General features: G+C 44.9%; 1 protein-coding gene across 3 annotated transcripts in view; it reads right to left on the bottom strand.

Annotated features, from left to right (window-relative positions):
- MCC (MCC regulator of Wnt signaling pathway) overlaps positions 1-10,997 on the bottom strand; it is a 293,206-nt gene extending 282,209 nt beyond the window's left edge. For all 3 annotated transcript variants that reach the window (XM_089492179.1, XM_089492187.1, XM_089492193.1), the window contains exon 1: positions 10,715-10,997. In XM_089492179.1, the coding sequence (XP_089348305.1) occupies positions 10,715-10,911 (197 nt within the window). In that variant the 5' untranslated portion in view covers positions 10,912-10,997. The remainder of the gene's footprint in view (positions 1-10,714) is intronic.
- Between the last annotated feature and the right edge of the window lie 5,447 nt (positions 10,998-16,444).

Genomic DNA, 16,444 nt, shown 5'->3' with positions numbered 1-16,444 from the left:
GGGGGGCCGAAGCCGGGGGTGGAGCTTCAACCCTCTGGGGTGGGGCCACGTGCCATGGGTGGAGCTTCCACCCTCTGGGGCAGGGCCGCGTACCGGGGTGGAGCTTCCACCCTCCGGGGCGGCGCCGTGTGCCAGGGGGTGGAGCTTCCACCCTCCAGGGGCGGGGCCGCATGCCAGGGGCGGAGCTTCCACCCTCCGGGGGCCAGGCCTCCCCATCTTTGCTGGCCCGACGGGGCTCCAGGCCCCGTCAGAGACCGGCAAAAAAGCTGGGGGGCCACCAGTGCTGGAGGGCCCCCTGGAGGGCCCCAGCGATGGCACCAGGCCTCCCAGAGGCCCCCTGCCGCCGTCGGAGCCCTCCTGGAGGGCCCCAGCGACGGCAAAGGGCCCCCCAGAGGCCCCCTGCCGCCCTCAGAGCCCTCCTGGAGGGCCCCAGAGACGGCAGCAAAAAAATGGCGGCGCCCATAACCCCAGAGGCCGCTATGGGCGCCGCCATTTTTTCACCCAAAATGGCGGCGAAGGTCGCGCGAGACTTCGCCGCCATTTTGCCGCCCAAAATGGCGGTGCCCAGAGTGGCGAAAAGTCGTGACGGGCGGCTGCCGCGGCGGCGGCAGCAACAGCAGCCAGGGGCTGGTCGCCAGGCCTCCGCGGGCCGCATCCAGCCCACAGGCCAGAAGTTGCCGACCCCTGACATAAACAATATGCCCAAATGTTTGGAATGCTAATTATACCCACTTTCTGTAATTCTGCACTCAGAACTATGCAAAGTAGAAATTAAATGCATATTTGTAAGAGTTTTAAAAATATCTTGTACTTTAGGAAAGTACAAAGAGTGCCATTTAACTAGGTGGTTTCCAAATTATGCTTCCACTGCCAAAATCAATTTCCTGCAAATCTCAGTCAGCAATTATTCTTTTATTTGCCATTTTAAAATGTCAGCTTAACTATTCATAGACTGGTAATTATTTGTTCTCTCAAAGGTGCCCTTTTCTCTCTATATGTGGTTGTACTATTGAGCTAGCATTCAAGTAGTGTTCAATTTAAATGCACAACAAAGGGTTTCCACAGCTGAGACTCCATATAACATCATTAGGTATGCAAATCACTTTTCTCTATACACTAAATGAAGATGTGTGCAATGGGAGAAAATGCTTGCCTTTACCACAAGATTAAAGAACAGTTTTCAGAAAACATCTGAAGTTTCATATGGTTTTTAAGACCCAAAAGCAACTGATATGCAACTGAGAGAAAGAAAAATGCAAAAATGATTCATTAATGTGGTAAGTACATGAAGAATGAAACTATTTAACTATTTAAACATTCATAACCCATACAGTAAATTATACATTTACAGTATAAGAAAAGACATTCTAATCTTGTCAAACTGTATTTTGTCTACCTGGGATTTACCAGTGCCCCAAGAGGTGGATATTTATACGAGTTAAATTTCTCAGCTTCCCAATATTTGCACAGATGTTTGCACTGTTTATTGCAGAGTAAAGCCAAACCTGGAGCCATTTGGAAAGAAGGAGTTAATTCTAACCTGCAGCCTCTACTGGGGCCATAACAATACTGTAAAAGGAGACAAGGAAACAAAAGCTATCCTCTGAGATTTCTGTCAACATCCAGGAAGAAAGGCAACTACAACAGAGCTACTGAGGTCACAAGGAAGGGATTGCATTTACTCAGGACACCTTAATACATATGCTCCGTTGGTCCATGTAAGAGCCACTATGTTGTTCTTCTGGTGGTTAGGAGTACCAAGCAGCTACACTTGGTACCATGTGGACTGCAGCTTTCAATGTATGCTAAACAAGAAATCACAGACACTGTATAAAAGATAAACTTACATAGACTAGACTGCTTTGGGAACAGTTAAATGGTAGTGGCATCTATATATACTGAGAACGTGCACAGCAAAATCAGACAGTAGTGCAAAAAGAGATAGACATTTGAATACAGTCTGATGCACAGCCTGTATCCCTTCTCTTTGTATTTATTTGACAGGGGTGATTGACCAAAAAGACTGTATATATTAAATCTACTAAATAAATAAACCTAAATGCTTAATATGGTGAAGGGCTTTCCATTTTCATTCATGCTTCAAACTACCAGGAAATAGTACATCTTAGGAGCCACAACTGTAATACATCTGTTATTGCAGCAATACATGTCTAGCTGTGGTGGATTCCAGCTTCACCGCTGTCTTGAAGATGAAAGTCCTTTATATTATGGTATGGCACAGAAGCTACCACTGCATATTACAAGTAGCCAAATAGCAACCAATATCATCCCCGTACAAAGATAAAAGTTTGAAGAAACTTCAACCTCTTGCCCTGGTGGCGCAGTGGTTAAATGCCTGTACTGCAGCCACTCACTCAAAACCACAAGGTCGTGAGTTCAAGACCAGCAAAAGGGCTCAGACTTGACTTAGGTTTGCATCCTTCCGAGGTCGCTAAAATGAGTACCCAGATTGTTGGGGGCAAATTACCTTACAGTTGTAAACTGCTTAGACACTGCTTAGGTGGTATGAAGCGGTATATAAATGAAGCTTGTTTGTTTGTTTTGTTTGCCAGAGATAAGAGCCTTTTTAAAGCATATATACTTTTAGCCAATTAAGTGAGAGTGCAGACAGGATGGAAACTAAAACTGAGCTAATGCCAACACAACACTGCCCATGGAGATAGCACCATGTTCTGCACCCTCCTTGCACTTCTGATTCAGAGTAGCATTATAGTGGCCTGTTACAGACTGCCAAAATAAAGCTGCTTCGGGTCTCTTTGGAGGTATGCTCTTTAAATGATGCCTGGGTCCTAAGAGTCCGGAGGTTGCGCCAAAGCCACACTCCATTCCTAAGCACTGGAGGGCAGCTTTGGTGCAGCTTCCGGATTCTTAGGATGCATGCATCATTTAAATAGCATACCTCCAAAGAGACCCGAAGCAGCTTTATTTTGGCAGTCTGGAACAGGCCAGTATTTCTTGTGAGAGGCTTATTACTGTAATATACAAATATACATAAAAATACCTTTGAATCTGTGCAGAATAGATTTTCTTCCTAAATAAATACTAGAATTTATTTCTGATCAAATAATTTCCCTTTCTTACCCCAAATGTTTTTTGGGGTATTTGGGTTTATTTCCAAAAGAGCAAACGTGCCATTTAAAAACAGGAAACCAATTCTGATGACTGTTCATTTCTCATACATTGTCACAACCCTCCAATCCAGTTTGTTTCTCTTTAGCCCCTTACTCAAGTCCCCCTCCCTCCGCCACTGGCCTTCCCTGCACTGAGCATAATTATGATGGAGATGAGAGTAACCATGGGAGTTTAGGGAGATAAATATTTCCCAGTTAAATAAATTGGGCTTTGTACTTTGTATTCGGTAAGCAGTGCCTTCAGGGTAGGACTTTCTGACAGAAATGTTGAGCCGCAATTGAATAAATGCACAAGAGGGACTCTGAACACGGCAGTGTTGGCTAAGCCCATTCTGAGCTGTAAAGAGGAGCCAGCGTGGTATAATGACTTTGAATGCTGGACTAGGGCTCCAGGAGGCCAGGGTTCAAATCAATGTTCAGCCATGAAACCCACTAGGTGACCTTGGGTAAGTCACGTACTCTCAGCCACAGAGGCTACAAACGCCTTCTGAATAAATCTTGCCAAGAAAACCCCTTAGATTATTATGCCACCTGCTCCTTAACATGAACACAAGTTCTGAAAAACTCAAAACTCTGATCAATAATTTGTGACATCTTAGTTGATCTTAATAATGTCATTACCCTTCAGTGGGATTTGGGAATAATAATCAGAGCTACTCTATGCTGAAGGGGCAAGGATGTATGTGCAAAATATTGGAGATGATGCAATGGATTTATAAGATCATGTTATTTCTTTGTTTCCCTCTTCTTTGATCCCCCTTCTGTGATCACTCTAATTCCTTCTTCTTTAACAATAAAGCACATACCTTTCAAATACTTGCGGGAGCACCTCCTTCCATACATTCCACTTGGCACTCTCAGGTCCTCTGGGAAGAACCTGCTACAGCCAAAGAAGACCAGGTTGACTGCTGTTTCCCAGAGGGCCTTTTAATCAGCTGCTTCAAAATTGTGAAATGACTTGTTGTAGGAGATCCGTCAGATTACCACCCTTGACGCCTTTAAGAAGGCAGTCAAGACAGATCTCTTCCAGCAAGTCTTTCCTGACTGACTGACCTCCCAAAATAAAAAATAACCCCGTCTGCCCATAGCTATTTTTACTATCTACCTATCTTTTAACTGTTTTAATTAATTTTAAGTTGAATTTGTAATTTGATTGTTTTTGAATTTGTAATTCAGTGTTAGATTTTATGTGGGTTGGGGGATTGCAAACTTTTATGATTTATTGTATTATGTATTTCATTATCTTTTACTGTAACCTGCCTCAATCCGTAGGGAGAGGTGGGCTACTAATTATTATTATTATTATTATTATTATTATTAAATAACAGTAAAGGCTGGTACAGGCGGACCTAAAGGGGCAGCTTGATGCTGTCCCATTGAGTGCCGGATCCAGTGTTTTTCCAGCCCAAAAAGAAGCAGCAAAACATGGCTCCTTTTGGGGTGGAAAAAGGGCGGCTTTTTCGCCACAGCGCTGGCTTTTAGGTGCTCCTGTGGCGTATGGTGTATGAATGCCACGCTGCTGGAGTGCCACAATGCTGCCCACCTAGTCAGTCAGGCAGTGTGAGCTAAATGCCACGATCCACACCACCCCCAAGCCAGCATATTGTGCTGGTGTGTTTAGGCTCTAAGTTATTAAGTTGGCCATCTTTAAATCCGGCATATCTAAAAGCAAGTAGTTAAAATGAGAGACCAGTTCAATACAAAATTTTCAATGGGGCAACTTCCCAGAAAGTATGCTTCAGATTACAGCCTTTGCAATAGTTTACTGAAGACACTTTAGGATCTGGCTTTTAAGCTGCCATCTTACTTCAAAGTACATCTCAGTGAACTCAGCATGACCTGCTTGAAAGCAGTTGTTTCTAGAACTGGCTTCAAGAGTTGTAAATTCCACCCTGGTTTCTAGACATCTGTTTCTGTTGGTAAACACCAACATGATTACATTTCAAGGCAGTTTAAAAAGAAAAGACTATACTTCCCAGTCATGAAAACTGAGTTATAAACAAACAAACAAACAGATCAATAAATAATAACATCAAATCAAACAGACAAATGTTGGCAGTTTAAGAGCACATAAAACTATCAGATTCCTCAACACAACAGCACCTATCTTACCTCTTCCCAAACATTTAAAAATCATCATAAAACCAGGATCTAAATGTAATCAGATACAATGCGTAAAACCCACAGTTATACTTGCTGTGTAACAGGCAAAACATGAAATGTATTTGCTCCCTCCCTTCCGTATGTCACAGAAACTATGGACTGACTACTGGGAAACTACTAGGGGTGCATCTGCACTGTAGAAATAATGCAATTTGACACCACTTTAAATACTATGGCTCCATCCTATAGAATCCTGGGGGCCATTCACACTACCATATATCCCGGTTTCCACCCCGGATTAAAAGTGGGGTGTTCCCACTGGTGCTGGGGTTTTCACATCAGAATCTGGGGCTTACAAACCCAATCCAGGGCAATTTCCCCGTTTTCTTTTTGGGAAATCCGGTGCAAAGTGAATATGAACATGGCCCCGATCATGATTGGGTCAAGTTCAGCGGAGGGATCAAGGTCAGAGGGTGGGCAGAATATGCCTGCCCTCTCACACTGTTCGCTTTGACATTTTTTTTGACAGATTATGCAAATACTGGTGCTTTTAGATTGATAGAATGTGTGAATGCTTGTGCTACATATGTGTGTATAGGAAGGGGACCTTGTTTTGGGGTGGAAACGGAGCTAAAAGGCCAGGGAAGGGAATCTTGCTTTGGGAACAAAATGGAGCTAAAAGGCCAGGAAGGGGACCTTGCTTTGGGGACAAAACAGAGCTAAAAGACCAAGGAAGTTGACCCTGATTTGGAGACAAAACAAAGCTAAAAGGCCAGGGAAGGGGACCTTGCTTTGGGGGAAAAAACAGAGACAAAACGGAGACCAAATGGAGACAAATGACAATTTGACAGAATATGCAAACTTTGCTGCTAGATTTTTTTTAAAAAGGGGAGGGGGGAAGCATTCATGACATTGACGAAAGGCTGCATGACACGTCACCATTAACATCATTTGATTGACAACCAGGAGGCTCCATCTTAAATCACTATTTTTATTTATTTTATTTATTTAGGTATTTATATCCCGCCCTTCAGCCCTAATGGCTATCAGGGCGGCTTACATTTATTATTATTTTTAACCAGACAGTTCCCTGCCCGCAGGCTTACAATCTAAAAGACACGACACAAAAGGAGAAGGGAATGGTGAGGGGGGAGGGGATCAGGTCCAGCATTCCTCTCTCCCTCTGAGGCCTGGACCAAGGCAGATGGACCGGAGGGAGGGCTCTGCTTCTTCCAGGCAGGCCTGGTGGAGCTCGCCTGCCTCTCTCTCCCAGATGGTGGCTGAAGGGAGGGCTGGTCCTCTTCGAGGAAGGCAGTTGGAGCTCGCCTGCCTCTCTCTCCCAGATGGTGGCTGAAGGGAGGGCTGGTCCTCTTCGAGGAAGGCAGTTGGAGCTCGCCTGCCTCTCTCTCCCAGATGGTGGCTGAAGGGAGGGCTGGTCCTCTTCGAGGAAGGCAGTTGGAGCTCGCCTGCCTCTCTCTCCCAGATGGTGGCTGAAGGGAGGGCTGGTCCTCTTCGAGGAAGGCAGTTGGAGCTCGCCTGCCTCTCTCTCCCAGATGGTGGCTGAAGGGAGAGCTGGTCCTCTTCGAGGAAGGCAGTTGGAGCTCGCCTGCCTCTCTCTCCCAGATGGTGGCTGAAGGGAGGGCTGGTCCTCTTCGAGGAAGGCAGTTGGAGCTCGCCTGCCTCTCTCTCCCAGATGGTGGCTGAAGGGAGGGCTGGTCCTCTTCGAGGAAGGCAGTTGGAGCTCGCCTGCCTCTCTCTCCCAGATGGTGGCTGAAGGGAGGGCTGGTCCTCTTCGAGGAAGGCAGTTGGAGCTCGCCTGCCTCTCTCTCCCAGATGGTGGCTGAAGGGAGGGCTGGTCCTCTTCGAGGAAGGCAGTTGGAGCTCGCCTGCCTCTCTCTCCCAGATGGTGGCTGAAGGGAGAGCTGGTCCTCTTCGAGGAAGGCAGTTGGAGCTCGCCTGCCTCTCTCTCCCAGATGGTGGCTGAAGGGAGGGCTGGTCCTCTTCGAGGAAGGCAGTTGGAGCTCGCCTGCCTCTCTCTCCCAGAAGTGTGAACATCAGCGAGGTAAATTGCCCTGGGGAGGTTCAATCGGAGTAAAGGTAAGGGGAACATCTTTCCGGATAGATTCGGTATGGGGAAGACCTTGTAAAACTACAAATCCCTGAATGCCACAGGATGGAGCTGCAGCATCTAAAGTGGTGTCAAACCACACTATTTCTACAGTGTAAATGCAGCCTAGGACTGGCTGAAGTCTAACTACTATCAGCCTTTCAGCTGCATCTGCTCCTGGAATGTCATCAAATGCTATCTTAACAGAAGAGCATAAATACCACATACTCTGTTGCTATACTGACAATGCTGCAACTGTGTACCACCATCCCATTCTCTGAATAAAAATACTGTACATTCTTCACTAGAGTTGTATGTGCATAAGAGTCTTAGGTTTAAAAAACCGATGGAAAGAAATTCAATTCATTTGAGATGTGGTGCTGAAGAGGAGTTTGCAGATATCATGAACTGCCAAAGACAAATAAATGGGTCCTAGAAGAAATCAAGCCTGAACTTCTGCTAGACTGAAGATGTCATATTTTGGACACATCATGACAAGGCCTGACTCACTGGTAGTGGTGGTGGTGTGTCCCTTCAAGTTGTTTCTGACTTATGGCGACCACCCCCCCCCCCACAAGGTGAACCTATCATAGGGTTTTCTCAGCAAGATTTGTTCAGAGGAGGTTTTCCCTTGCCTTCCCCTGTGACAGTATGATTTGCCTAATGTCACCCAATCGGTTTCCATGGCCAAGTGGGGAATTGAATCTCCAGTTGTAGTCCAACACTTAAACCATGCTGGGTCTCTCTAAAAAAAAAAAGACAATAATGTTAGTGAAGGGAGAAGGCAGCAGGAAAAGAGGAAGACTGTGTTACAAATGAATAGACTAAATAATCAAGGATGTCAGGCTCTGAGTCTGCAAGACCTAAACAGGGCTGTTGAGGTGAGGGAGTCTTGGAGATGTCTCATTCATAGAGTTGCAGTAAGTCGAGGTCAACTTGAAGGCAAAATCATCCTTTGTTTATTTGTTCCAAGACACTATTAATTATGTCAAGAATCAATAAAGCAAACACATCCATGACTGAAGCTTTTCCTATGTGTACTTGCCTATACTTTTTTGAAAAACAAGAAATTTTCTTTGTAATTCACTCAATCATAACAAATGAGGACAGCAAATTCTGGAACATCAATAAACCAAGTATCTAAACTGGCAATAGGAAGGTCACTCAGTGGGTTTCTATGACCAAGCAGGGATTCAAACCCTGGTCTCCCAGTATTCTAATCTAGAACTCAAACCACTGCACCATGCTAGCTCCTCTTTAAAGTGGCTGTGTGTTGACTGTTCATAACAGGCTTATCCAACCCTGACATATTCAGAGCCTTTCCTGTTCATTCATTCAACTGCAGCCCAACATTCATGTCACAAAGTCCGGCCCTGAAGGCACCACTGGAGGTGCTTTTAGATGGAGAACCTCTACCACCAACAGGTAAAACCTGCTGTGCTACCATTCTGTGTGGTTTGCCTTTCTTCATAAGTTTTCTCTGGTAAGAAAAGAGATAGCAGGGATGGTGAAAAAACAAATTGAAAATGAGATATCTGGACCTCCCATAAAATTGCATGAACAATACTCTGTGAGTGTACAGTAAAAGCTTAGTCTGAATGTCTGTCCACTTTCTTTCAGTCTTTTCTCATTCTCGTACGTAAAAATACCTAACAGATCACCTTATGTTTAACTATGCACAGAAACAACATAAAAGAGTATATCTTTGAGCACAAACACTAAATGTCTCAATCAGCTCTAACACATTTAGAATTACCAGTGGAAGTTCTTATGGCAAATAGCAAGATTTCTTCACAAGCACAAGCAGGCTCTGAAGCGACAAAACCAATTTATACATTTAGAAAAACAAAGTGGGACACTAAAGAGGGACAGAGAGATAGTGTTGTGTAGTGGTTTGAGTGTTTGAATATGACTCTGGAGACCAGGGTTCGATTCCAGCTCTGCCGTGAAACCCACTGGGTGACCCTGGGTGAGTTACACTCTCTTAACCTCAGGAGTAAGCAATGGCAAACCTCATCTGAACAATTCTTGCCAAGAAAACTCTGTGATAGACTTGCCATATATTGGAAATGAGTAGAAGGCACACACAATAACTGAATGGGATAAAACCAGTGGGTGTAGTGGTTGGAGTTCAGGACTGAGGCTCTGGAGACTAGATTTTGAATCCCTGCTCAGCCATGGAAACCTGCTGGGTGATCTCGGGTGACTCACACCCTCTCGGCCTCAGAAAGCCTCTTCATAGGGTTGCCATAAATTGACAGGTGTTTTAAAAGTGACACAAGAACAACAACATCCAAGAGGGACTGATCCAGTGCGGTCCAGTGGTTTGAGCATAGGACATAGTGACCTTGGGCAAGTCACACCCTCTCAGCCCTAGAAACCTATCCCCCAGGATAGGTTTGACTTGGTTTCACCATAGGTCAACTGGAGGGCACACAACAACAACAACAACAACGGTGGAGAGGTAGTCTCCAAAGATCTAGCCATGTTCATCTACAGAATCCGTATGCAGAGAGATCTTGTAGCACCTTTGAGACTCCCTGAAGAAAAGAAGTTGTCAGCATGTGCTTTCCTAGACCTCAGTCAACTTCCTCAGATGCATTTTGTGGAGTGGAAGCCAGGCACCACATACATCCTCACATACTGATGACATATATACTGTATGTCTGTGCCTGGCTTAACTCTTCACCAAATGCATTTGAGGAAGTAGACTGAAGTCTAGGAAAGCTCATGCTGCCAAGCCCTTTCTTTCAGGGAGTCTCAAGGGGGCCACAAGACCTTTCTACATCATTACTATTATTACTGTTATAGCCAAATGCCTCTGAGGAGGGAGACTGAAGTCTAGGAAAGCTCCTGCTGCTACCTTCTTTCTTCCAGTGAGTCTCAAGGGTCTCATAAGACCACTCTACATTTATTATTATGTTAACTATTAGACCCAGATGCCTCTGAGGAAGCAGACTGAAGCCTACGAAAGCTCATGCTGTTGTGAGCCTCAAAGGTGCTACGAGATCTCTATGATGATGATGATGATGATGATGCCCAAATGCATCTGAGGAAGCAGAGTTAAGTCTAGCAAAGGCTCCTGCTGCCAACTCCTTTCTAATCCAGGGAGTCTCAAGGGCACCACAGCAAGACCTCTCTGCCTGCATTCCCGGGGAGAGGGCGGCAGAACAAGTTGAAGGTAACACGGAAGGGGAAAAGTCCCGATTTTCAAAGGGGAGAAGCGGAGGACTCGAACCCTGCTCCCCTTGTCTGCCCTCTCTCTCTGCTGAGGCAGAAACTTCCTCCGAAGTTGCGGGGAGAGAGGAAGGGAAGGGGCGCCTCCTCCTCCTCCTCCTCCTTCCTTGCTTACCTGCTGATGTATCCGTCGCCGTCGCCGTCGCAGGTCTGGAAGAGGCGCCTCAGCCGCTCCTCCTCGCCGGTGCTGGAAGTGGCGCTGCTGCTGCTGCTGCTGCTGCTAGTGCTGCCGGTGTTGCTGCTGCTGCCGCCGCCGCCGGCGGGGCTGCTCAGGCCGGCCACTATCGCCGGGGCGGCCGCTGACGCCATCATGCGCCCAACGGCTCCCTCTCTCTGTGCGTAGTCCTCCTTTGCGTCCTCCTCCTCGCCCTCAGGCTGAGGCCCAACCGCCACAGACAGGCGCGTGCGCGCGCGCAGCACAACGCAAGACCTCGAGACGATGAAGGTAAAGGGCTCGCTTGCCTTTTGCTTTTTAGTCTCGCGCACGGATTTTTGAGCGCGCGCGCGCCCTCCCGCCCGCCTCTCTCGCGGGCCAATCAGCGGCCTCCGTCGTGCCTGCTCCGGCTTCGGCCACGCCCCCTCCCTGCGCGTGCGCGCCTCCTGCTGCTCCCTCAGAAGCAGGCTAGCAGCAGCAGTATATCTCTAACGTTAGTTAGTGTGTGTCACCCTGTGAGGGCACTCAGGTGTCACCCCCTCTTTCCTCCCATTTCACACCACACACAATCCATAATAATAATAATAATAATAATAATAATAATAATAATACATTTATATGCCACCTCTCCCACAGGATCAAGGCGGGAGCTTACAATTTCAAATAAAATACAGTGCTATAAGACACAACATATATTAAAATACATTCTATTACTTCTCTTTCAGTCTCCCAACTATACAGTGCATCATATGCAGCTTTCAGCATACGCTGAAAGCCGCAACGGAAGAAGTGCCACACACTGGAAGGAGTAATGGTGTGGCCACACATGCGCCACCGCAAGCACAAGCCCAGTTACTTCTAATGAGGCTCAAGCATACATGGAATTTCTCTTATGCGGGGGGAGGCTCCGCAACGGATACCCCGCGTAAGAGAAGGGACCACTGTACTATAATAAAACACCATAAACCATTAAAACAATTAAAATAGTCAATAATCAAGCCATTCAGAGACACAAGGGGCCTTGCACTAATGTTACTCACCAGTCATAATCCCCACATACCACCAAGTGTCACGCTGATAGTTGTGACATAAAACAACTGGCAAAGTTTTTAAAAATTATACCTTCAGATTACAATATCCTATGCACAACCTAAATGTGTTTACGTATGCGTAGTGAAGATTGGTTTAAAATATGATGCTTTTTAAAAAAAAATTAATTAAAAAAATAATAATTAAATTTTCAAAGAACATTTAATTTTTTAAATTTAATTTTAAAAATTTCTGGAGCCTCTCTTTCCTTCTCTGGTCTGAATCGCCTTTGCAAGATGTGTGTGTATGTATATATGTGTGTGTGTTGTATGCTTTCCAGTCATTTCCACCTTATGGCTACCTTAAGGGCAAGAATTGTTGGTTCGCCATATCTGATACTTTGAGAAGCAGGGACTGTCTACTCCTGCTGCAGTAGTCAAGGTCCCTAGGAGATAATTCTAAGTACTTCACCCAGCTATAAATCTCAGGATGGAGCAGTACTGCAAATTCATTTCAACAATTCCTACAGCTCTGCCCAAAAAATACCAACCGCTCTCCCCAAAAAAACCCAGTAGTAATGTCGAATCATATCCCTGTTCATCTGAATGGGCACCTTAAACTGCAGATCATAAGGAGAATTTGAGCAGCTACACTTGTTTCTTTAGACATCTGATTCCAGTGAGATACCATAGCCAAGATTTACAGGGGGACAGCGTAGCCTTAGGACTATGAGCATTTGATTATCAGGGATAAGGTCATCAATTGCCACTATCCCCCTTTAGACTTCCTTCTAAGGGTAGATTCGGTCTCCGGAGAAGCTGGAGAGAAAATGGATCATGTGTTATGACCTACATCTGTTGTAATGTACAGTATTTCAGGGTGTCAGCATTAAGTGAGCAGCTTTACAAAAGACCTGATGGAGATGAAAACTGCTTGAAATTATCCTATTCACCCTCGGAGAGACTATTGGCCTAATGTGCTTTTTCAGACTCTTCTTGGGGGTGTTGCTGTAGGGGCTGTCACAATGACAGCCCATTCAAAAATATTCTGATTAATTTGACTAGTATGTGTTTATGCCTTCAGTATTGCAGTTTTTAGAACCACTCATCCCTATTTTTCCATTACAGTTTCTAAACCCGACATTTCTCTGAACTCTTTGGGACCATTTTTCTTAGGCTTATATTCAATTGCTAGTAGAGTAGACCCTTATAATCAATAGGAATTCATTAAATTAACACTTGAGACACTTATAACCTCCATTGATTCATTGGGACTACCCATTGGATTTAGGTCTGGATAATGCACATCTTAATATGGTCAATTTTCACATCCCTTGTTTTCACAGATTCCCAAATGACGCTGGTCACTTTCCTTCAAGGAAAAATGCTTTCACTTCATCAACCATTTCTCTATTGATCACAATTAAATCCAGGATACCAGATCACCTTGTTTCTAATTTCATCCTCTGAGACACTGAGATTTCACATTCTAGCCTTAGCAGAGTAAGACTGCCAACATAGGCCAGCATAGTTGAAACCCCCAATTATCCTATGGCATATTTATGAGAATTAATATTCTTATGTCTCTAGATAACAATTATCAGTATAAGTAAAAGCCATAATTTTAATTCACCAGGTTTTGTTTAGACCAAGTTCTAATCAAATTCTTTTTACACTGGAAAACTGCAAGTTTCATGCACCCTACCTGCAGGGAGTTAAGGGCAAGATATATGGTTTTCCACCTCCATCCCTGTTTTTATCTTCATAACAATCTAGAGGTAGGCTAAGCTGAGAGAAACTGATTGGCCCAAAGTCACTCTGTGAGCTGTATAGGGATAGGGATCTGAGTTTGTGCAAGCCTAGTCCAACACTCTAACCACAACACCATATTATAATTATGGTGGCACATCTTCTAACATTTAATGGGGTGGGGGAAGAAACCCTTATATACTTTGGCAAAACACTTGAGCACATCCCAGCCCCCACAATTACACATTGGTGTACCTTTACCAATTGTCTGGTTGCCAGGACTCACCCAAAACATTCTGCAAGCCGAGGCAAATCTCTGTCTCAATTCCTGCGAAGAAATCATAGTTCTATCAAAGTTTAGTATTGGTTATAAATGGCAGTGTTGAGGGCAATATACCTTGAAATTGTTATTTCTATGAAAGCCAGTTTGTATACTCTCCACTACTGGCTACTATTTTACCAGATGGATGTTTGTTGATCCAGCAAACACAATTTGCTATGTTTGTGTGGATTAAATGGTGCATACTGTATGCACCTTTCATTCTAGTTGTTAACTACCCTCAAGTCAACTCCAGTTTATGGCAAACCTGTGGATGGGACACCTCCAAGACTCCTCATCTACTGTTCTGCTCAGGCCCTACAAATACATTTCTGTGACCTGACTCTGAGTCCATCCATCTGACATACGGTCTTCCTCTCCTTCTTCTATCCTCCACTTTTCCTAGCATTATTGTTTTTTTCTAGTGATCCATGCTTTCTCATTATGTGGCCAGAGTACAACAGCTTGAATTTGATCATCTTGGCTTCCAAGGAGATTTCTGGTATGATCTGTTCAAGCACCCATTTGTTTGTCTTTTTACCTGTCCACAGTATCCTCAGCACTCTTCTCTAGCACCTCATCTCAAATGCATTGATTTTCTTTCTGTCTGCTTCCTTTACTGTCCAACTCTCGCACCCGTACATGGCTGTGGGGGATACAATGGCCTGAATGATTCTGACTTTAGTGCTCTGTTGTATATTTGTACACTTCAGGATCTTTTCTAGTTATTTCATAATGCCCTCCGCATTCCTAGTCATCTTATTTCTTGGCAGCAGTTTTCACTATGGTCAATGTTTGACCTTAGGTATGGAAATTCTTTGACTATTTTGATTTCTTCATTGTCTACATTGAATTTATGTATTTTTTCACTATTTTTGTTTTCTTTATGTTCAGCATTAATCTTGCCTTTGCACTTTCATCTTTGAACTCTACTATATAGATATATAGACTATATGTATAATATAGCCTATATTGATGTAGAGGATTATCGCACCGCTGAAAAAAGCACCTTACCACTGCCAAATTAAAATTCCCGACTTTGAAAAATGACCTCCAAAGCAAGTTCAGGGACCAGCATTGGAGCTGGACTGTACCTGGATGGCGGTTTTGGGGAGAAAAGCTGTGTGATAACATAGGGTACAGCCCGAATGGAGCCTTAATTCGGCAGCGGTAAGATGCTTTTTTCAGCAGTGCAATAATCCCCTATATGTACAATAGGCAGATGTTATGACATTATTAATGTTATATTCATTTTTAATCAGAACTGGTATTAGTTGCTGACAACTGAATGATCTGCCTTGGGCCGGATGTTATCAGGGGCATCAAGTCTGGGCCATTAGTCTCTCCCAGATGAGGCTGCTGTAGCCCAGTAGCAGAATGCAGTAGCATCAGGGAAGAAGCATGGCGTCAGAAGCAGCATTCCCTTATTTAGGGCCTCTCAAAACTTGGCACTGGGCCTCAATTTTTTTTTTAAACCAATAAAGATTTTTCTCATGTAATAAAGTTCTTCTTGATCCCTTATTTACTATTTCTGTCAGACCACTTTGCCTGAGTCAGTCTACTTAGCTGAATGCATGCTAACTCCTCCCCAGATGTCCCCACTGCTTTTTCACAGGCAGACAGCTACTACCTGAAGCCCAATCATTCTTTCAGATTCTGAAATTCTGTCTCTTTGAATGTGATGCACTAAGCTTTCCAAAGTCTTCAGACAAGTAGGTCCTGAACTATAGGTGTAATTTGGTAGCAGTCACTCAGGAGATTATCGCACTGTGTTCTGAGAACGTTCCTATCATCACGTGATGAGAACGTTCCTGGAACAGATATTACTGCATTAGTAAACTAGAACGTGATCAGAACGTGATCAGAACTGCATTTTACCGCACAGCGATTCCTGAAACCGTTCCGAGAACATATTCCACCAAGGCCGCCTCCGTCTCCTGATTGGCTGAAAGAATGACAGGCAGGGAGGCAGGGAAGCAGGCAGGCGAGCGACTGCAGTGAGGGAAGGGGTGTGTGTGTGAGAGAGAGGGGGGAAAGGAGGAGGGAGGGAAGGGAGGGAAGAAGGAGGGATCGGGAGGAAGGCAGGGAGAAAGAGAAATGGGGAGAGATGAGCCTTGCAAGTTACATCCCAAACCTCCTTTGCAAGGTTGGGAAGAAGGAGGAGCTCCATGCAGGTCTCTTCAAGCCGAAGGAAAGCAAGTTGCCAGGAAGGGGACTGGGCCAAGGGCAGAGCCCCGGCAGCCATAGCAGCTCTTTAAACCGGTTAGAAAAGAAGAGTCCTCTGCTGACATCCCAATTCCCCATTTTGGCTGCTTGTCAGCCTTTTGCCTCCTGTGTGTGTGCGCATGTAATGTGTGCCTTCATAGAATCATAGAATCATAGAGTTGGAAGAGACCACAAGGGCCATCCAGTCCAACCCCATTCTGCCATGCAGGAAATCACAATCAAAGCATCCCCAACAGATGGCCATCCAGCCTCTGCTTAAAGACCTCCAAGGAAGGAGACTCCACTACACTCTGAGGAAAGAGTGTGTTCCACTGTCGAACAGCCCTTACTCTCAGGAAGTTCCTCCTAATATTGAAGTGGGATCTCTTT

Source organism: Sceloporus occidentalis, unplaced genomic scaffold, assembly GCF_023333645.1.
Source record: "Sceloporus occidentalis isolate IW3139 unplaced genomic scaffold, rSceOcc1.0.p SCAF_1, whole genome shotgun sequence".
NCBI classification, from domain to species: domain Eukaryota; kingdom Metazoa; phylum Chordata; class Lepidosauria; order Squamata; family Phrynosomatidae; genus Sceloporus; species Sceloporus occidentalis.
Note: the sequence above shows the minus strand (reverse complement) of the source record. Positions and strands in the feature narration are given on the sequence as shown.